Here is a 17,256-nt window from a genome sequence, read left to right on the forward strand (position 1 = left end):
CCAGTCAAACAAGGCTAACTATTCTAATCCCATTTTCCAGCACTAGGCCTTGTATGCCATGACATCGCAAATGCACATCCAAATACTCCTTAAATGTTATGATGTATATGGTTTCTGCCTCTACCTTTCAGGCTGTGAATTCCAGATTCCCACCACCTTCTGGGTGAAAAAATTCTTCCTCACATCCTCTCTAAACCTCCTGCCCCTTACCTTAAATCTATGCCCCCTGGTTATTGATCCCTCCACCAATGGGAAAAATACCTCCCTGTCTACCTTATTTATGCCCCCCATAATTGTATACACCTCAATCATGTACTCCCTCAATCTCCTCTGCTCCAAGGAAAATAACCCCAGTCTATCCAATCTCGCCTCATAACTAAAACTCTCCAGCCCAGGCAACATCCTGGTAAATCTTCTCTGCATTTCTCTTGTGGAATCACATCCTTCCTATAATGCGGTTCCCAGAACTGTACGCAATACTTTAGCTGTACCTAACCAGCTTTTTATACAGTTTCAGCATAACCTCCCTGCTCTTGTCTTTATTAGCCGAGGCATAGAATAGAAGTATCCCATATGCCTTCTTAACCACCTTATCAACCTGTCCTGCTACCTTAAGGGACCGGTGGACATGCACACCAAGGTCCTTCTGACCCTCGGTACTTCTCAGGGTCCTAGCATTCATCGTGTATTCCCGTGCCTTGTTTGTCTTGCCCAAGTGCATCACCTCACACTTATCTGGATTAAATTCCATTTGCCACTGATCAGCCTGTCTATATCCTCCTGTAATCCAGGCCATCCTCCTCACTATTTACCACCCCACCAATCTTCGTGTCATCCGCGAACCTACTGATCAACCCTCCTACTTTCAAGTCTAAATCGTTTATATGTACCACAAACAGCAAGAGACCCCACTGGACACAGGCATGCTGCCACAAAAGCACCCCTTGACCATCACCCTCTGCTTCCTGTCACTCAGCCAATTCTAGTTCCAATTTGCCAAATTGCCTTGGATCCCATGGGCTCTTGGTTATCATTCTCCCATGCGGGACCTTAACAAAAGCCTTACGAAGTCCAAGTAGACTAAGTCAAATGCATTGCCCTTATCTACTCACCTGGTCACCTCTTCAAAAAATTCAATCAAGTTGGTCAGACATGATCTCCCCTTAACAAAACTATGCTGACTGTCCTTGATTAAAACCTGCCTCTCCAAGTGTAGATTAATTCTGACCCTCAGAATTGCTTCCAATAGTTTCTTCGCCACTGAGGTTAGAATGACCTATAGTTCCCTGGTTTATCCCTTCTTCCATTCTTGAATAGCAAGTACCACATTTGCTGTCCTTCAGTCCTCTGGCACGTCTCCTGTGGCCAGAGAGGTATTGAAAATTATTTCCAGTGCCCTTGCTGTCTCCTCCCTTGCCTCACTCAACAGCCTGGGATACATTTCATCCGGGCCGGGACATTTATCTACTTTTAAGCCTTCAGACCACTTAGAACCTCCTCCCTTTCTAGGCTAAATTATTTTATTATATCACAGTCCTTCTGCCTGATTTCCATACCCACGTCGTCCCTCTCACTTGTGAACACTGACACAAAGTATTCATTTAGAACCCTACCCACGTCTTCCGGCTCCACACACAAATTACCACCATGGTCCTTAACGGGCCCTGCTCTTTCCCTAGTTATCCTCTTACCATTAATGTACTTGTAAAATAACTTTAGATTTTCCTTTATTTTACCTGCCAATGTTTTTTCATGCCCCCTTTTTGCTTTCCTAATTTCCTTTTTAAGTTCCCCCTGCACATTCTATACCCCTCTAGGGCTTCTGCTGTTTTGATCCCTCAGTATCTGCCATAAGCCTATCTTTTTCTCTTCATCCAATCCTGTATGTCCCTCAACATCCAGGGTTCCCTGGATTTGTTGGTCCCATCCTTTATCTTTACTGGACTTTGTTGGCCCTGTGCTCTCCCTATTTCCTTCTTGAGTGAGTCCCACTGCTTTCCTGCAGATTTACCCAGAAGTAGCTGCTCCCAGTCCACTCTGGCCAAATCATATCTGATCTTATTAAAATCGGCCTTCCCCCAATTTAGAACTCTGATTTCTGGCCCTTCCTTGTCCTTTTCCATAATAACTTTCAATCTAACGGAGTTATGATCACTATCTGCAAAATGCTCCCCTGCTGATACCTCTACCATTTGCCCAGCTTCCTTCCCTAAAATTAAGTCCAGTACCACCCCCTCTCTCGTAGGACCTTCTATGTACTGGCTTAAAAAGCTCTCCTAGATGCATTTTAAGAATTCTGCTCCCTCTAAGCCTATCACACTATGACTAACCCAGTTAATGTTGGGGAAGTTGAAATCCCCTACTATCACTACCCTATTATATTTACACTTCTCTGAAATTTGCCTACACATCAGCTCTTCTATTTCTCTCTGACTGTTTGGGGATCTATGGTACACTCCCAGCAATGCGATTGCTCCTTTTTTGTTTTTAATTTCAACCCATATGGCTTCATTTGAGGAGCTTTCTAAGATGTCGTTCCTCCTCACTGCTGTAATTAATTCCTTGATCAATATTGTAATACCCCTTTTCTTTTACATCCTTCCCTGTCTCACCTGAAGACCCTATATCCTGGAATATTGAGTTGCCAATCCTGCCCCTTTCTCAACCATGTCTTTGTGACTGCAATGACATCATACTTCTATGTGTTAATTTGTGCCTTCAACTCATCTGCCTTAAGGACAAGTCTGAAGTTTGAGTTGAGCACCAGAACAGCAAGACATACTTATGACAATTCATGGTGAGAGCAACATGTCAATCAGTCCCCAACCATTGCGAACGTAGATCAGTTTCGATTTCTGGGATCAAAAGTGATCAGAAATGGGAATAGCAGCATGCAATCAAGACAAGGCTAGCAATTGCCCACACTACAACTGTTCAGCTGAATGAAATATGGAGGGCATTCAACACTGGCCTGTACTTGAAAAGCAACTTGCAAAATCCCTGGTGTGGAGCATTGCACTGTAATGGGTGGAAAGCCTCAATAAGGCTGATAAGAAGAAGATTACAGCTTTTGAAATGTGGCTCTGGCAAATGGTCCTTAAAATCAACTGGACAGAGCAAAGAATCATTGAATTTGTCTGCAGGAAAATTGGATTCCCGGCATCTCATAGACTTTTAGCAGAAATTGAGAAAGTACTAGAAAAGGCAGGGCGAGAGTCTAATATTGGCAACAATAGAAACATCAGTAAAGAACAGGTCAGGTCAGAGAAGGACTGGATGAGTGGACAACATCAGAAACTGGACTGTGGGGGGAATGACTGGGGTGCAGAATTGCAGGGAAGAGAGAGTTGTCTACAGTCTCATGGATTATGTATAATTATGGATGGATAGTACAGAACCTAAAGGAGAGATGCTTTCCTCTTTTTATAGAGGGAATTGATAGGTCCACTAGAATTTTTTCTGGCAGCCTGGAGAAACTGAGTTAGGGTTCCCCTTTTTGCTAAGCTCTCCTGGTGATGGAAGTATCCATGTGTGTCCCACAGCATTCTAATTGCAAACTTAAACTCACCTTAAATTTATTAGACTTCTTAGAAGATAATTTTCTTCTGTAAAAGGAAGATTTTGAATTCAAGCAGCCCTCCGATATTTCCACTTTCTTAACCACTTAATTTACAATGTTTTAAACAGTAAATGTATAGGAATGCAACTCCCATAAGCAGTAAATTTGTTGATGTTTTTCATTTTAATTATGATCGAAGGGAGCGGATGCAGCAGTCTTCAATGTACAGCTTGTGCAAAGGAATGCGCAACATTGCAATGGATTTCAGAAACCTTAAGGTTGCTTTTGAAGAATATCTATGCATGAAGGCATTATTGCTGCTTGGTACAGGTAGGTATTCTGTTTGGGAATAGTAAGTAGACTGGACACATCATACTGTTTGTTGTTAATTTGTGGATGTCAGTCTCAGTGCAATGCCTATTAATCATTGTAGCAATGTGGCACAGCACTCTGCCAAGGAATAAGAGATCTGTGATTATATCTGAATTTTCATTGGATGACTTTCTAACTTCAACCATGTTATAAAAAGACACCAATGAGAAACTGGACACATGCCCACAGGCCGGCAGAAAAAAATAAAATCCTGCAAGGCCGCTCTCAAAACATTTGATTGAGCACTGAATTATGGCAAAATAATTAAATACAAAGACAAAACAATCGCTGATTATCAAAATCTTAATCCTGAGCACTTGTAAATGCATTCAATACACAAGCAAAGAGTATGAAAAAATGACTGAATAAATTGTGTGCAAGTAGACAGTATATACATATAAATGTATAAAATCTGCTTATGTAGTCAAGTATCATCTTAGCTCAGTGGTAACAGTTTAGTCTCTGAATCAGCAGGTCATAAATTTAAACCCTATTTCAGGACTTAGGCTAACATATCAGTGCAATACTGTGAAAGTGCCTGCTGCATCAAGTCCCCAACTGCCTGTTCCGGAATAACTTCTTTGCTCCTCTTTGAGTAATGCAAAGGAGCCTTGTAAGTATTCCTGATGGCCTGGCCAATATATAAACCTCAACTAACATCACCGTACAAAAATTAGCATTCATTTGTCACATTGCTGTTTGTGGGACCTTGCTGTATGCAAATTTTTGCCCAACTTAGCTACAATTAAAATATTTAGCAGTGAAACATTGATATCTACTGATGACACTGTATAAGTGCAAGTTCTTTTATGATACCATTGTCTTTAGAGGAATCAAATGTGGAAATGGAGAAAATTTGTTTTTTTTGTCATTTACAAAGTGACGTACACATATATTAGTTCACCTAACTGTTTTTTGCCCTGTTGCAGTTCCAATAGATGGTTTGAAGAGCCAGGCTATGTTTGATGAAATTCGAACCTCCTACATTAAGGAGCTAGGGAAAGCCATAGTGAAAAAAGAGGGAAGCTCAAGTCAAAACTGGCAACGTTTTTATCAGTTGACCAAACTTCTGGATTCAATGCATGATGTGAGTAAAATTCCAGGGAATTTCATAGGCTATGATACTAGCCTATCATTGTGCATAGCTTTTAAGTAAAGTTCCTGTGTTGGTCAGTCCATCATTAAACTGTACAGCAGTGGAATTTCATTGCACTGTCCTAGCCCACCCATCTTCAGCTGCTTCGTCAATGACCTTCCTTCCATCATAAGGTCAGAACTGGAGATGTTCACTGCAATGTTCAGCACCTGTCGCAACTGCTCAGATACTAAAGCAGTCCATGTCCAAATGCAGCAACACCTGGATAATATCCAGGTTTGGGCTATCAAGTGGCAAATAACATTCGTCCCATACAAACACCAGGCAATGTCTATCTCCAACAGAGAGAATCTAACCATCACCCCTTGACATTCAATGGCATTACCATCGCTGAATCCCCCACTATCAACATCCTGAAAGTTTCTATTGACCAGAAACTGAATGGAACTAGCCATATAAATACTGTGGCTACAAGAGCAGTTCAGAGGCTAGGAATCCTGCAGGTAACTCAGCTCCTGACTCCCCAAAGCCTGTCCACCATCTACAGTGCACAAGTCAGGAATATTATGGAATACTCCCTACTTGCCTGGATGAGTGCAGCTCCAACAACACTCAAGAAGCTTGACACCATCCAGGACAAAGTAGCCCGCTTGAGTGGCACTCTAACTACAAACATTCATTCCCTCCACCACTGGTACAGTGGCAGCAAAGTGTACCATCTGCATGATACACTGCAAGAACTCACCAAGGCTCCTTAGACAGTATTTTCCAAGCCCACAATCACTGCTATCCAGAAGGATAAGGGCAGCAGACATACCACCACCTGGAAGTTCCCCTCCAAGCCATTCACCGTCCTGACCTGGAAATGTATCACTGTTCCTTCACTGTCACTGGGCCAAAATCCTGGAATTCCCTCCCTGACAGCAGGGTGTACCTACACCACCAGGACTGCAGCGGTTCAAGAAGGCAGCTCACCACCACCTCCTCAAGAGCAACTGGGGGTGGGAACTAAATGCTAGCCCAGCCAGCGAAGCCCACATCTCTTAAATGAACAAAAAAAAACCCCACTGCGCTCCAGATCAGGATTGATATAAACAGAAGGTAGATCAGCATGGGCGGCTCTTCACAGCTGTCCTGTTAGCTGGTTAAAACCCAAGATTGACATAGTCATGAAAGCAGACCAATCATGTGTCCTGTTTTACATATTACAGGGATGAGATTATGCTGACAGTGGGCGGAATTTAATGTTGGTGGCTGGAGAACCCATGAGACCCTGTCTCATCTTTATTAGAGAAGGCCTCCCAGAATTAAGTACCCATCAAACGGTTAACTGGCCAGCATTGGGCCTTCCCCATGAAAGGAAATACCATCCACCCCATGAATAGCTGCCAGCCAATCGGATGCCAGCAGCTCACTATTACCCATCAGTGCCAATGGGAACAGTGGCTGCCGCCGGTAGTGCACCCAGCAGAGGCCGACAATTGACAGGGGAACCAGCCCACAGTTGAGTGAGGACAGGATGGGCCTCGCACGGAGGGGATCACTGGATGGGTGAGGGAAAGGAACCTGAAGAAAGGCCAGAGGTGCAGGTCTCAACAGCCAGCCCCCGACTGATGCAGGATCCCTTATCAGGCCCTGGGTGCTTTTGAATGAGGGGTTTTCAGGCTCCCTGCATCGCAGCTCCCATTGTGGCAACTCCCTGCCCACTGCTGATTAAACATCAGGTGGCATTAATTGCCCACTAAAGGGCTCAATTAGCTTTCGGGTGAGAAGGCAATCCACAAGCCTCCCCGCCCCAGACTTAATAGGGCAGAGGTGAGAAAGCAGCAGGGTCTCCATCCCACACTCTCCACCGCCCGGCCACCCGATTAAATGCCACCCTTGCCAGATGAATTGATTTCCACTCAGTGTGTAGAATACCCTTAACTAAAGTTTTGTGTTTCCTACTGCACTGTTAAAGCTATACAGAAGGAAAATGTATTCATTCCACTTCATATCCTGTCATAGTTATATGCTATAAATTGTTTGAAATATGATAATCATTATGCATGTCTAAAAAAAAATTAGTGAAGAGACGACCAGTTAATCTGCTTATCCAAAACTATAGTTCTCTTCAATTACAGTAAAATCCGGATGACTCAAAGCCCAGACAATCAGCCCACAAATTTGTGTTAAGTGGAAATACTAAATGAAAACACAGTAAAGCAGTGAATGTGTGAAGAAGTCTTTATTCAATTTGTTCACACCTTACAATGGTGTGACCTTGTAAAAAGCCAGAACTTTGCATTGAAAAATGTTGGGTGTTAGCTCCAGAAAAACTCTTAATTGTTTTCTCCTTACCATGCTGTCTTCGGATGTGCTCTGTACAGTCCACCATGTCAAAAATGCAGTCATATGTTTTTTCAAATCCCGGAGCATCACTATGGCCTTTGAGGCATCAACTAGGGAAACAGATGGGTGAGCGGAGTGGGAATTCATCGGATTCTTCAGGGTAATCAGCCTCCTCACTCTCCATGATTTCATGCTCTTATGTGGTCTAACTCCGCTCTGGTTAGTCAGCACCAGTGACCAGCTAGACAAGTTCAGCTAATCCAGAGTTACCAGTGTGAAATTTTGGTTTATCACGGGCATTGTTCTATAGGATTTGCTATTCTATTGGCAGTTGACGATTTCAACATAACTAGAATTTTGTGTCATCCAGGTTTGACTCATCAGAACTCCACTGTATTGCTATGAGATCTTTAATGTCCTCCTTGACTAATAGGCGAACATAAGCTCAGCTTAATATCGCATCTGAAGGATGGCATCTGCAAAAGTAATGTGTTCAGTTCCTAGTTTGAGTCTCGAACTTACAACCTTCTGACCTGTAACACGAGTGTTATATTAGTTAATGGGAGAATCATTAATGAAAGTGCAACATAAGAATTTGAATAATAAAACTGGAAAAAAGTAACACATGGGGAAAAAATGCATATTATAAAACCTGAGAGAAATGGTGTAGAAGGTTGATCCTGTAATTTCCAACACAGCAAGATCTTGATCTTTACTATGATACAAGGAAAGTTGGGCTTGCAAGCAAGGTACTTCTTACAAAACTGAGAGACTACATACCTCCATGAGCGGTGTCCAAAAGTTCCTTATACAGCTAAGTTAGATACCTGTTCGCCTACCAGGGAATAGTGGATAACTGGGGGGTTGCTACTAGAATACATCAATCACTGAGTTCCAAAGTCATCTCTATAACTTTCAGTCTGTACTCGCAAGTCTATTTTGTAATCTCTTCATATTCTAGTGATTTTTAACCCCTACAGAGTTGGCTGTATAAATGTGTTGTGCTTTACTAATATACTTGTTTTCTCTTGTAGTTGGTTGAAGGGTTGTTGCAATTTTGTTTCTACACCTTTGTGGAATCAAAGACTCTCAGTGTGGAGTTCCCCGAAATGTTGGTGGAAATCATTAGCAATCAGTTACCAAAAGTCATGGCTGGCATGGCCAAACAGCTCCGATTTCACCACAAATGACTGCCTTAAAACAGGAAAAAATGCCTTAAAATTATCCTGCATAGCTTTTCTTTTCGCAAAGTGATCGGGATTTTGGAAATGTTTGTCCTGCAAACGCTTGCCATTATGTCATATGCACTACATACAGTTTACAGAGAGGATTGGGCCTGGGCTGAGGCGAAAAGGAGATGAAGTTTTACAGCCTAAGGACTGTACATTGGAAAAACATAGGTGGCAGAAAATCTGCATGTATTTTGTTTGTAAACTTTATTTTTGTGTACTGTGATACAGATTTGATTTTATGCATGCATTCTAATGAAAAGTTTACAGTGTATATCAGAAAAGGGAAAATTGTGCCTTTTTTTAGCTTTTTAAGTCTAATGTAGCCAATTTGGACAGTTTACTGTATTGTTAATGCAGGAGAACTGCTAACTTAGTTTTTTTTTCTCTATCTGTATGTATTTTTTATATTAAGTGGAATTTGAGCCTGATAAAGTTTTTCTTTATAGCCATCATTGAATTCTGTGTTGTACAAGTGAGCCTGCTCATTGCTCTCATGTAAATATGCAGAAATTTTGAAAGAGACTGATCAACTACAGATGAACAAACTGGTATTTGAATTACTCAAAAAAAAACAACTGGTGTGTGATCGGAAAGGACAAACCTCTAATTTCTGGAGAGTGTGGATAATGTATGCAGCCCTTTACAAGCCCATGGCCTGGGTTAGATAGTTTATAGGAACATACAGTGGCCACATTTGAAGAAGCTGCAAAATTTCTGCCAATTATTTGCCCTTGGCATCCATGCCACATTTTAAAATTTACTTTGTTTGGTTCCGATGCTTGTTGGTTCATCATTGCTGTTAGATTTGTACCCATGCTCCATAATGGAGCTAGCACATCTTCTGTAATAAGCACCTGGACCTTTTTTAGGAAAATCCCCTCTCAGCTTTGACGGGGTTGATGCATTCCTCAATGTAAGCATATTGTAAAATTTAGACTGACAGAAGCTAATTGTAGTATAGGCTTAATTCTGGCGATAAAAGTTTCTATTTTTTAACTGTTAATCTAATTGCAATCTACCTTTATATTCAATACATTTCTAGTTGATTTCAGTCATATCTATGCTTCCCTCTGGTGTGCAGTTTGTAATATTTTAGAGGACAGTATCGCCATGGAGTGGGGAAGAGAATGGGAGTTCTATTCCTGTTCACAATTGTAGTGTTGAGAGGTGGTAATTCAAGAAGTTCTGATTATTATTGTAGTTAAATGCAAGTAATTGAAATGCACCTGCTGAAAGCAAGAAGGGCTGCCTTCAGAAAGAAATCAGAGAATGTAAAAGCAGAAGCAACTTGTAAATTTATTTCTACTCTTATTTGCAGTCCTCTCACCTTTCGCCTGGGCCATGGAATTTACTGCACCCACCATGGATGGTGTTATGCAATTAAGTGTAAACATGTCACTTTCTGCTTTCCTTCAAAATTTGGCACTCCACTCTCAACTGATGATCTGGTCAAGAACTAGTAGTGTAGTTAACTGAGTTGGAGCATTAAAATTAAGCTTGTCTTTAAATCCTTTGATTAAGAGAAAATCCTCACACTATTTTTGCCACTGTCACATCCACCACATTTTATCACAGTAACTAGTGCACATATAAGCCCAAAAAACCCTCTGTTCAATTTGCTGAGTCTCATTAGCTAATATGATATTTGTTGTGCAGCAGCATCAAAGCTAACCACAAACCCTTGTTTTCAAGATGCAGTACAGTAATGACCAGTTTGAAAAATTGGTAGGAAAAGTTGGGGGGCTGGAGTTGGGTGAGGGCTGGAGGTTGGTGATACATTTCAACAGCTTAATTTCAGAAGAATTTTGCCTTGATTTTTTGCCACATAAGTGAGTTAAGTCACAGCGTTGCTTATGCTGTATACTACCATATGTCCAAGATCTTCAGTATGCTTGTACTTTGGGATGGAGAACCCATAACATTCACATTGGTGGGGCAAAAATAAGTTTATCCTCTGACACTTATTGTATTTGAAGACATTGATATCAATTACCTGACCAATTAGCCTAATTTTTGCAACCAGTTTAGACAAAATGCTTTGCTTTTAATAGCAATAGCATTAGTACTGCAGTAATCATATCTCGATCATAGGAAATCAATTTCACTCCATTCAGTCGCAAGCTTTCTGTTGGTTGTCATTGTGCACAAGAGGAGATGACAATAGGAACATTAACTGTACCAATATGCTGACAAAGTGATGCTACCATCTTTCTGACATTATGATAAATGGAAAGGAAATGTTACATTTATGGATTTGAATTTCCCACTAATTTTTAACATTCATTCCAAGTCAATGAAGAGCATTAGTTGCTGAGCCCTTTATTTTGGCAATTATTACTTATGATGCTACAGGTGGCAGCACAACACATGCCAGAAGCAAGTTAACATGAACTGTGGAAAGTTCATTTGACCTTATAAGAGCAATTTTTATGCCAACATATCACTAAGTATTGTCTCTTCATTTGGAACAGCCCTGATGCATGTTATCGTTTAAATGCAACATATCTCAGTAAATTGCCAGTTGGTATTTCTACAGTTTGTTGAAAAAGGTTTGGTTTTCCATGGTGTCCGGTTTATTGTGCAATGTGTTTTATCGCGAAAGCATGCGACAGCCTTACAAGGTCACTTTTGGAATGCATCCTTAATCGTTATAACATACCTTGCAACCTGACTCATATTTTTTGAAATATCGTACACTTTTTTTAAAGTATACATTCTTATTGCTCCATTCTCTAAGCATATATAGAAAACAATGCTTTTGGAAAGTTAAAACAACCCTGAATACCCAGCACACACATGTGCCTACATCAGCACCTGGTTGAGTCTACTCATAACATTTGCCTCAGGTTGGAAGACCTGTGAATGTGTGTGTATATATAGATATATAGGCGTATGTACCACATTCCTTCTGTATTTTATTTTTAATTCAGTTCTTTACCATGTCCCATTGTTTTAAATTTCAGGTGATGCTACTTTTGATAGTTGCTTGATCAGTGTTAACTAGAGCAGAGATTTTTCAGGGGCACAGGTCTGACTGGTGCTTTATACTAACTGATATCTCAAGGCTGTTTTTTTTTAAAAAGTGAATACCTTAATGAGTTAAAAAGAGATAAGTATTTGAGCAATTAGATCAGAGCACCCGATTTCCCTAATATAATGTGGGAATCTGAATCATCCAGAGTTTACTCAATCTTTAAACAGATTATTTACTGATGCTCTCAGTGTTGCTGTAATTTCCATTGTGTGTTTAAGGGAAGGACTCATTTATATCCATAGAAAATTTAATCCCATCCAATGTTTCAGGAAGTATTTCATCGATTATCTCTCTAAACAGGGAGGAGAACTATCTGAAATAATTCCATAGCAGCAGCTTTCAGTTTAGAGCTGTTATAATCTTTAGCTCCAGCTTGATGCTTCTTTGGTTGTCTTGGAAATACTTTACCATTCTCAAACACCAATCCTATTCAATGAATTTCAATTCCATGGCACTACAGAATTGTGGCTTTTGAGAAAAAAAAACTGTTTCTGGGCATTGGCACCAGATGTTTGGAAAAAGTTAATTAAAAATACAGGATCGTATACCACGGCATTCTTATGTCATGGACAAAATTCTTTTTATTCATGTTGAGGTGTTTTTCCAAAACTTGTGCTGTTTTACAAAGCCTGATTCATTGTTAGCAGTATATTCTACAATAACTTTTGCCTGTGTTTTAGGAGGATCAGGCCTTGGTATTATGGATATCCCATGCTTCTCTATAGCCATCGTGCTATTGAAGGTCTGGAGCAGAGGAAAGTTTAATTTAATGTCTTGACTATTGCTTCACCTGTCATGTTGCTGTCTTTGGGCTGAATAAAACGAGGGGTGGGGCGGGTGCAGGCGGTGGTGGGGCGTGGAAATGATCCACTCCATGCCTGCCTATCCCACAGCCATAACATAATAAGGGCAATGGGCAATATGGGGCTTCCACCTCTTAGTGGGGAGGTAGTTCCACCTTCTGAAGATGCCGGCCAATCCAATTGGCCAGCAGCTCAATCAGTTCTGGCAGTGCCAAGAGCGCATTAGTGGCTGGTTCTGGGACTGCAAGAAGAGGACTAAGAAGGCCATTGTAAGTCTGGGGTCTTGAGCATGGAGGGGATTGGGTAGGTGTTGGGTTTAAGGCTGTGGAGAGTTAGAAAGACAGGGGGGGATTCTATCATTTTGAGGGGCCGCCCCCCAATCTGCAAATGGCAGCCCCCCGAAGAATTAACCTCCCCTTCCCGCTCTTTGAAGAGTGGAGTTAAAGAGCGGCTGCCCAAGCCAAATGTTTATGGCATGGGAAGTGTATTATCAGGTCAATTGGCTTGGTAACAAGCCTATTTGACATTTGATTAGCTATTTGAATATGGCAGACGGACTGCTGATTTCAGCGCCCACCCACAGCCCAGTGGAGGGACACAAAATGCAGCCCTATGTTTCTGTTACTCACAAATGGATAATTGAGTCCGGTAAAGATGATTAGAATTTATGTAGCTCATAGTAGGGATGAAAGTTTTTAATAAGGTAATGAAGACTACAATCTAGCCAGCATCTCTTTTTCTGAAGGTTCAGTATTTTGTGGGCAGTTAGCTGGAGGTCCCATGTTAGCAGTGGGTTCAATAATATGCCAAAAATAATTTTTATTTTAAAATGTCTGGTTCTGATTATTTTTCCAGAGGAAGGGAAAATGCTGTTAAAATATGACTGCAGTTTTTCTTCTATGTAAACTATGTGACAATGTAGCGGTGAAATGTACTCTGTGATCAGGAACTATATTTACCAGTATTGTAGACAGGGGGCCTGATTTTAAATTGAAATGTGCAGTCGAGCAAAGTTTCTGACTGTTCTTCTTCATTCTAAAATATTTAATATATTATCAGCACCCATCCATTATAAGATAAAACAAAAAAAACTTGAAGTCCAGCTGTTGTTTTATCAGTAATTGGAAAGAGTGGTCTTTTTTAAAATGGTGCTTTAAAAAAAACTCATAAAATGGGCTGGTCCCATTGTGGGGAGGAGAGTATATATATTTTTGAATAACTGCTCTAAATCCAGAAATACAAAAGAAACCGTCTACACCATCAAAAGGGTGATTCTGCTCTAGTCATCAGTCAGCAACAGCAAAAATAAATTCTAACACAGCACTATATCCTTCCACAGTAAGGAGACAGCTACAGACAAATGTAGTTATCTTGCAAATTGTTATCTTGTGCATGTGTACAGATCCCAGTCTTTGTATTTAAATAGACAATATACATAGATAGCCACAGGACATATATTTTTCAAATCTGCAGCAGATCATTTGGAAATGCTATTTCTGGTGACTCGTTGCATGTTGATTTTTGGTTCCCTTGTCAATCCGGAAACTTGTTCATTTTCGCTCGTTCATCTTTGCTTTAACAAGGATAATTGTAGACGATATCCTCTACAAGTATGCTTCACACAATATTTAAAAAGCAGTCCCAATTCTGAAACACAGTTGAATCTATCCCTACCTGTCACAGGAACTAAAGCCCATATTTCAGTACACAGGATATCTTAGAAAAATGTCTAAATCTTGGATACCTTTGATTACTTCAGTTTTGCAAGGTGCCTTTAAGAAGCACTTCCCTCCAAAAATGGAATAACTAGCAGACTGATCTTTATGATTGAGATTTTAGAATTTGCCTGATTTCATTCAGAAGGAATGACAAATCACATGTTTTGAGCAGAACTGCAAGATGAAAGGAAGCTGAGATGAAGAGAAATGGTTCAAATATTGATGAGATAGATTAAGTTGTACATTATTGTTGACTTTGTACTGAAATCACAAATCTGCTTCTCAGACTGTTTTGTGACTGAATTTCTGCTTTTGATTAAGAATTGACTGGAAAGCTATGAATAAATTTGGGGGAGAGAACAGTAAGTGATGTTGGATAAACATAGCTTGCTTCATCAGAGTTAAATTTGTTTTACACAATACCCAGTTTATTACGTTTCATTCTGATTGAGTTTTGAAATCCATTGTCACAACGCAACAAAATACCTACAGATTACAGATATAAAAATAAAGTAAGGACAGCACAGGACATACTCTTGACAAGTGTCCGACAAAATATTTTCCAAAGATACTTATTGGGTGGTATTTCCCCCTTAAATAGGGCATAGGTAAAACTTGAGCATTTAATATGGCAGGGTGATCAAAAACAACAAAAAAGCAACCAGCATGCAGAGGCCAAGTCTACGAATATAGAATTCACATATAATACCAAGTGTAAGAACTACAAAACTTACTAGAAATTTAGAACATGTAAATCATGTAGAGTTAGAGAAATTAACTGAACCTAAAAATATTTAATTCACTTCTATTAATAAATTCAATGCAGCCTATTAATGTGAATTTATAAAAAGATTGTGCTTTTAACAAAATCCAGATGAGCTATTAAAATGACAATATTTTATATATATATATATAGATATATATATTTAAAAAAAATACCTTACTACATCCCCTTTGACATAGATTAAATTTACTAGAATGTGATATTAAAAAGTTCAAAAGTTACCAATTTTGATAAGTCTAATTTGTAATGTTTAAAATAGTTTTAATTAATATTTTCCTAAATTTGATTCTATAAATATAAAATAAGGATACTGTCACTTTAATTGTTACTTTTAAGGTGTGCCTTTTTCAGGAGGGCAGAAGAACTTGCATCTACTGTATGTAGAGATATAAATTCTTATATTTTTCAGAATTAAATCTGATTTTGAATGTATAATTTCACGTGCATGCAATGCAATTCTGCGTAAAGACCAGACAATCAAATATGGCCCTCTTACCTCAAAGAAATTTGCTTATATAGATTATACACAGAATTGTGTAATAGATCATTATTGATGTGCAGTTTTTTAAGACATGGAGGAAAAGAATGAACAAATGGTAATTTCATAAGAACGAGTTTTTAAAAAATCAATGTTTGAATAAATATTATGGACAAGTTGCTTTACCCCATAATCTCACAACTTCTCAGTAGTGCATTGTAAAATGGTCCATCAATAGGATAAAATGAATGTGTGGTTTTTTAAAGACCTTTTTAGTTTCCTGAATTACTTATGTAAATCCTGAAGTCAAATGCTTATGTATTTTTTTTCCAGGGTCCTGCTTCCCTTCTTTATTATGCTTTGAACTGGTTGATCTTTGTGGTACTTCAAAAACATGTCTCATTTACTCATGTTGTTAAAGATGTAATTTGCTTTATTGTACAAGTGTTTAAGTCCAATAATTGTGAATAGCTTCAAAACTGCAGATAATGGACAGTAATTGGACAATAAATTTGCTTTTCCACTAACTGTCTCCAATTGTTACTTCAACAAAACAAGTTCCTTCCATTTTAGCTAATAATAGCAACAATTTTAAGCTTCAGAATGTGCATTGAATGTTGGCCTCTCCTAAATATAGAAGGATGTGGAGATTTTCTGATGGAGAGCAACCAGCATAGTGTTCGTAAATTACTTTAGATTTTCATCCCTTCACAATTCCCCATTTTCTCTTTCATTCTGCCCGCTTTGCCTCCTCTCTTGTTCCTTCCCTATCCACACTTCCCTCAAAGTGACTGAACTTGTTTGAAGTTACAAAAACTATCTTAAGCACTACAAAAGCATCAAATATGCATTCTTCCCCATGCTCCAAGTATTAAGAATGAACGATTTGCAGAAGGAAAATAGAATCAAATCCAAACTGTGAGGCCAATAATAGATGAGAAATTGGGAGAGCACACTGGGCTGAATTTTCCCCTTGGGGATGAAGTTGAAGGGCAGGCACTCTTCCGATCGGTGCCCCCAATTGGAGGCACAGCGCCATTTTACGTGGGCAGCCAATTAAGGCCCGCCCTGCGTGATGTCCGCACAGAAGTGCTATGCGCTCCCTGTGCGGGTAGGGGGGGGTGGAGAATCCCAAAATTGAGAGTGCGCTCTTTCGCTCATGGGCACGAAAGAGCGCACTCATCTCTCTGACGTGCAGCCTCAGGGAGATCGGCTCAAAATGTGAAAAACCTAAAAATAAAAAAGTAAAATTTCCCTAACATGTCCCCTCATGGGATAATGTCACATGAGTTGGGACATGTCCATAATTTTCACAAAAACTTTATTAAATTTTTTAAAAACCTACATGAAACCACATCTCACCAGTGGAAGAAGTTACATGCTTTTTTCAGTTCGCGCCGGGGCTCCTGGCCTGCCCGCCAACCTTAAGGTTAGATGGGCAAGTCCTTTAATAACATAATTGACTGTGTCAGTGGCTTCAATTGGCCATTGACAGGTCAGCAGGCACACAACATCATTTTGCTGCACCCCTGCCTTCCAACATCACCACGTGTAATTTTACGCGTCGGCATGCGGGCCCCGTCCCCTTTCACTGACGCGTAAAATCCTGTCCATCATTTCTGATTAGGGATATGTCAAGGCTCTAGAACAGAGCAGAGTGGGTCAGGAAGAGACAGTGAGAGTAACAAAGGTAGCTGAATTATCAGGGAAAAGTAGAAAAAACATAAAAAGCTACAAGCACTATGTCTTTGTGAAGCATTTAAAACAAATTTGATACGTTAATAGGTTTGATCTAATAGCCTTTAGCGGAGATAGGCAAATGGAAAAGGGGGGTGGGAAGTAACCCTCA

The 17,256-nt window shown here is 39.9% G+C and overlaps 1 protein-coding gene across 2 annotated transcripts in view; it reads left to right on the forward strand.

Moving 5' to 3' along the window:
- Window positions 1-15,934, forward strand: part of LOC121281349 (glucocorticoid receptor-like) — a 155,324-nt gene extending 139,390 nt beyond the window's left edge. For both annotated transcript variants that reach the window (XM_041194265.1, XM_041194264.1), the window contains exons 7-9: window positions 3,759-3,889; window positions 4,861-5,018; window positions 8,393-15,934. In XM_041194265.1, coding sequence (XP_041050199.1) covers window positions 3,759-3,889; window positions 4,861-5,018; window positions 8,393-8,548 — 445 coding nt within the window. In that variant the 3' untranslated portion in view covers window positions 8,549-15,934. The remainder of the gene's footprint in view (window positions 1-3,758; window positions 3,890-4,860; window positions 5,019-8,392) is intronic.
- Window positions 15,935-17,256: the final 1,322 nt, after the last annotated feature.

Source organism: Carcharodon carcharias, chromosome 8 (assembly GCF_017639515.1).
Source record: "Carcharodon carcharias isolate sCarCar2 chromosome 8, sCarCar2.pri, whole genome shotgun sequence".
NCBI lineage: Eukaryota > Metazoa > Chordata > Chondrichthyes > Lamniformes > Lamnidae > Carcharodon > Carcharodon carcharias.